The 5,647-nt window shown below is 42.2% G+C and overlaps 2 protein-coding genes across 2 annotated transcripts; both read left to right on the forward strand.

Annotated features, from left to right (window-relative positions):
• Window positions 1-1,425: 1,425 nt before the first annotated feature.
• Window positions 1,426-2,472, forward strand: LOC116804890. Its single transcript, XM_032733757.2, has 2 exons — window positions 1,426-2,115; window positions 2,175-2,472. Exons 1-2 carry the CDS (start codon window positions 1,798-1,800, stop codon window positions 2,406-2,408), a joined length of 552 nt encoding a protein of 183 aa, XP_032589648.1. The 5' UTR covers window positions 1,426-1,797; the 3' UTR covers window positions 2,409-2,472.
• Window positions 2,473-2,567: 95 nt separating this feature from the next.
• On the forward strand, window positions 2,568-3,089 carry LOC116803687. The gene is made up of 3 exons (XM_032727928.2): window positions 2,568-2,676; window positions 2,749-2,878; window positions 2,945-3,089. The coding sequence occupies exons 1-3, from the start codon at window positions 2,617-2,619 to the stop codon at window positions 3,046-3,048; spliced, it is 294 nt and encodes a 97-aa protein (XP_032583819.1). The 5' UTR covers window positions 2,568-2,616; the 3' UTR covers window positions 3,049-3,089.
• Window positions 3,090-5,647: the final 2,558 nt, after the last annotated feature.

Here is a 5,647-nt window from a genome sequence, read left to right on the forward strand (position 1 = left end):
CTTAATCATACTCAAGTCAGTACAACATTCCCACTTAAATTTAATATGATGCAAGTCACATATTAAAGTGCTAGATCCTGTACATGCTATTTTATAAACTAACGCTATGTGTCTTATTTTTGAGTATTATTTTCCACACGAATGCTTTAACATGCCAAAATTTACTTGCGAAGGCGAAAAGGAAGATGAAGTTGCTGTAGCCTTTGCTACTTGTCACTTAGCTTGATAAACAATTTTTCTCCAGCTATGAAGCTATGTGTGGCCATGTTGTAGCTGTATGTGTAGCTGTGTGTGTGTGTGTGTGTGTGTGTGTATGTGTGCGCTTGTGTATCTATCAAAAAACCAATTTTCGCTGCTAAATTGATGTTTATAGCAATGTACGATGATGACAGCGACGAGCTAGATGATGTTGCCGTCGATGGCAATGATGAGCTCGTTGTGACCACCGTGCCCCCTTGCCTCCTTGCCGCCCTCGTCACCAGCTCGCATCTTCCACCGCACACCAGCTGATGAAGACAAAGTGCCAATGCGAAAAACTAAACGGCAAGCCGCCCGTCTAGGTTCCCTCACTTGCTACAATGCGCCATGAAAATCCTTTTTCGACTCAACTCAGCTCGTCTCGAGTGGCGTCTGCACACGCGACGCGCCTTGACAGCATTTTGATGCTTCCGCCAGTAATTTATGTGACACTTGCATCACGATAGATCAGTAACAGGCGCTGCGGGCCATGACATGGCAGCGTCACTGCTTTTGTTGGCTTCTTTTAGTAGCTATTTATAGCCAGTTTATGATCCATTGATGCGCCTGGACAAATGCCATCAAAGGCAATCAGGCTCAATAATCACGCAATGTAACTGCCTAATCATTTAATTAAAACGGAAGTGCAAACAACAAACATACAAACGCACACACACATACACACACACACACACACGCACACTTGAGTTTCCTTTTGTTTAATATTCTCCGTGCTGCTGACACCGCATTCAATGCAATCGCATATTAATTGAAACTCTCTCAAACATCAGCGCACCTCCCTACGGGGTGGATGCACATTGACGCCCGCCTACGCCGTCTCATACGCCCCGTCAGCCACTTGCCGCTTTCCATTTGCCACTGCCACATGCCGCATTCAGCTTTATTGTGAGTATATTAAAACGTTTGGCTGCACGCTTGCATTTAATGAATGCATATTAAATGCTTTTCTCGTGATTACAACGTGCTGCACTTGAAATGCATTTGGCACACCCCAAAGCTTAAGCTGGCTTGCATTTGACATTAACTTATTCATATCTCTATGTAAGTCAGATCAAAGCTCCCATGTCATGTTTCCCCCACTGCCAAACACGTTTCGTTAAGTGATGCATAAATGTGCCTGACAGCGGCTTCTGAGGCAATTAGTTCACATGGACAGCGAGAGAGAGGTGAAGAAACAGAGTGAGAAAGAGCTAAGACAGGAGTTGCATTGAAAGGGCTAAATATGATCTTATCTAAGATCAGACTAATGGGAGTGAACTAAAGCTCTCAGCTTCAGCAACTGAGATATGCTTACCATGTGCAGCTCTAGCAGATTGTCAATGTTTGGATAACCCTGACAACGCAGCTAATTAGTCATTAACTCTGCCGCTCATTTGCACAGCTGTTTTCAATTAGTGTCACTGCCAGAATCTATTTTTTGGCCGGGGCGCGGCTTAAACAAAACTTCAAGTTGTGCCAAGCATTAGGCTGTTGGGGCACACAGCTGAGTGCTATCGCATCGAACAGCAACTAGATTGCTCCACTCCGAAATTCGCTCGAATGAAACTATTAATCTGGACGTGTTTGCTGTGCCTCGCTCGCAGCCATGTGGGTGGCATGTTCTTCGAGCTGCCCGAGAATGCGGCAGAGTCGGCGGATGGCGCTGACTTTATGGACGAGGCGCTAAATAGCATCAACCAATATTTTGGCATTCCGGTAACAGCAACAAGTCCGAAGCCCACAGGCAGCAATAGCCCCAAGGCAACGGCAGCCACAACATCATCGACATCGACATCGTCGGGGTTCCTCGATGAGGTGGAAACGTCGCTGGAGCATGCAACAAACACACTCGACGATCTGTGGCAGCAATTCAGAAAGGTAATTTAGATAGCCCCAACACTGATTGCGATATATATCACGCACTGCGTCTATTCCAGGGCCTAGCTGGTCTGCTGGGCGACTTCAATGCTGACAACACAGACATTGATCGGCAGAACGCAACTACGACTACGAATGGCTTGCAGCAACTGGAAGTAACCCCAGCTGCGCTGCTTGTCGAGCTGACATCAACGACGCACAGGCCAATACCGGAAACAACAACAGCAGCAATGGCAATAACACCACCAGCACTGGCAACAGCAACAACAACCGTGCGACCTTCTACGCCGTAAACACTTCACAAACAAACATTTTATGTTTACTGGTATATTAAATATACGTATACAAACATATTTTCCACTTTTATTATTTAAATATAAAAAGAATAGAGTAAATAACAACTGTTTTAGAATATTTGCTCAGATGTTTACAGTATACAAAATATTTTGATGTGCTTCAGTCGTACAAAACTCGACTCCACAGTCGTTTCCGACAGACACGATGAGCTGCCACTTTAATCTAGCTCTCCTAACGCTGGCGCTGAGCGCAGCTCTGGTGCAGGTAATGGCGAAGCCAGAATAAAGAAAGAATAAACTGCATATGCGATCTATAATCCGTGTCTACAAATAATAGAGCGCTCCACGGGATGCCGTACTGAACGTTCTGAGCGTTGAGCAAGCGGGCTTGCCAGCCAACAACGTTGGATTCCCCAAGAACCCAAAGATGGTGGTCCAAATGATCCCAGAGCAGCTCGATCAGAATGTTAAGTGAATGACAGCAGCAGCAGGCTGACCTTAAGAAATCTCTTAATCTCTCATTCTGCTTTCAGATGTGAGTTCGGTCCAAATGCATTTTCTGCAACTGAATCTGCTGAAGATTTTGATAATATTGGATGTGATTATTTTAATGTGCATATATTATTCCAGCGATTAGAACTGTACTATTTATTTAAATTATATACATTTTGTAATTCGCTTTGAGCTTTAAATAATTAATAGAATAATATATAAATATAATTAAACGAATACGACTCCACATGATTATTTACGTTAAGTATTAGAGGCATTAGCGTGAGATTGCACTGAACTAGTTTATTTTATCAGATCAATTTAAAAAAATATATCTATATGTTCCCCTATTTTAGTCATAATCTGATTCTTACTAAAGTTTATTTAAACAGAATATTTTAAATTTTTTATTTTTTTGAAAATAATATACATATATTAAAGTAAATATTTATCACTACACAGCATGATATCCATGAAAAACAATAAGATCTATTCCACCATGGGATTTTTCACTTCACAATATTGAGTCATTATGATTATCTCAGAGCTAATCAACTGCAACTGCATAAGCAAAATTTTAGCTACAAAAATATAGAAATGGCAAAACACTCGAGTTCCAAAATAAACATTACTCTATCATCTCTTTGAACTGAACGGAAATGCCAAAAGCCAAGGCCTATGCAACATAAAATGTTTTTAATATTGTTTAAATATAATCGCACGGTTTACTTTAGCAACTCAAAGTAGCTTGGAGAGTCTCCTCGAGTCGTGTAAACGTAGCCAGAGTGTTGTGGCTTATTTAATTCCGTTTTTGTTTGGCTTTTAATGTAGCCGGAAAATAATTGCATTTGGCTGAAGTAGTCAGAGTTTTGCTTCACTTTGTGAAAGTGAAGTTTACTTATGATCACATAATACCTTAATTGCCATAGGCCATATCGCGTCTGGCAATTAACGGAGCCTGCAAAGCTATTTTAACTTTGTTTGTGTTTTCCTGGCAATTGCGCAATGCAAGTGCACAGTTATTCAATAATTATAAACCACTTGATTCGCTGCGAGACCTGAACATCATGGCTAGCACCCTTGAGGCTAGAATGCAGTGCGCAAAATATCATTAAATATTGGCAGCAACTCATTGGACCAATAGTGCTGGCCAATTGTGTATAACCAGTCAACGGCAGCAGCAGCAGCAACAGCAGCAGCAACAGCAGCAGCAACAGCAGCAGCAACAGCAGCAGCAACAGCAGCTGCAATGGCTGCAATTGTTGTTGCTGTTTCTCGTTTTGTTTGTTTGCTTTTTCGCTGGTACTTGCTATGGTCCCATAGCCTGAGTTCATAAATATTAACAGCTATTAAAACACTGAAACTGGAGCAGGCTGAAAATTAATTTTAAAGTTTTAAGCCGACTGCCGCGCAGTTTACGCGCAATTTAGCCAACAATGTGAAAACACGGTCCGGCGTCATGTGCAAAGGGGCGTTTAAACCAACACACAAATACATGCATATGTACGCACATGTGTGCGTGTGTGTATGTGTGTGTGTGTGTGTGCGCGCCTAAAAGCTTTCAATGGCAATGGGCAGCCTCAATCTAATGGCTCATTTAATTAAAAACGGAAATTGAGCAAGTGACCAAGAACGAGCCGAGTGGCCAAGCGGCCAAGCGGCCAAGTGGCCAGAAGAAACTTTTTACCAACTCCTAGGAAATATTAAAAACGGAAAACACTTTCAAGCAACTAATTCTCTGGCAGTGGCTGGCATGCTTTTTGCTCGCCTGGTCTTCTGCTCTTCAGCCTTTAAGTCTTTTCTGCTCTTCACATGGGTCTCACGATTTTGTCATAGAGTATGCCACACATAAAATATATATATTTTTGATTATACACACTCTGTAGACATATCATATATAGTTAAATACTTGGTGCAATGCTCTCTGCAGTATCAGATGCAATTAAGCTAGTTTGCGAAAGTGTATCAAGTTGTCGACAGTCCATGGCGCTCGGAAATTTTTTGCCGCTTTTTGGCAGCCTTTTACGGGCTCAGGACTTGGCCAGTTAGTCACTTTGCAGAATGGGCGGGGCACCGCTGCACAGCCAGTTGAGTGCCAGTGCCAAGAAAAGGAAGCTAACGCGGCGCAATTAGCAAGTTTATTGCATGAAATTATGAAACGCTTAATAAAAGAATATTTCGTTTAGCTCTATGGCTAAGGGCGAACGTGTGCGTAAATAGAAAAAAAAAAAAAAAAACAACGAGAAAACGAAAAGCAAAACCGAAAACAGAGCCACTAACAGCAGCAGGAGGCGGGCTCAGTTTGAGCCCAGCGAGTTAATTAAAAGGTTCACATATTTGAAAAGTTCTGTGCTCTCGCAGAACAAGCCCGACGCAGTTTAATCATGTAAGTGCTGGCAAATTGTCGGCTAAAAATTAGAGCCAGATAAATATTGCGCATACGCTCAGTATGCGCGTTAAATGTAGGCTGGCTGCTCCTCTTCCAACTGATGATGCCAAGTTTTATGCTAATGGCTTTCGTTTAAAGCCAAAAGTAATTTATTGTTGTCAGTGGGCACCATCAAAAATGTTGCTGCACATTCATTATGCCCCAATGTATGCGCCTCTCTTTGCTATATATATAAATGTGTGCGTATGTGTGTGTCTTTGTTGTTTCTATGGCTCTGTGTGCTCGTTGCGATTGTGTATGTGCATTAAATATTTTAGCTGAAAACATAAAGCCAACTCCCCGTGTCGCCTGCGAG

Source organism: Drosophila mojavensis, unplaced genomic scaffold (genome assembly GCF_018153725.1).
Source record: "Drosophila mojavensis isolate 15081-1352.22 unplaced genomic scaffold, ASM1815372v1 contig_16, whole genome shotgun sequence".
NCBI lineage: Eukaryota > Metazoa > Arthropoda > Insecta > Diptera > Drosophilidae > Drosophila > Drosophila mojavensis.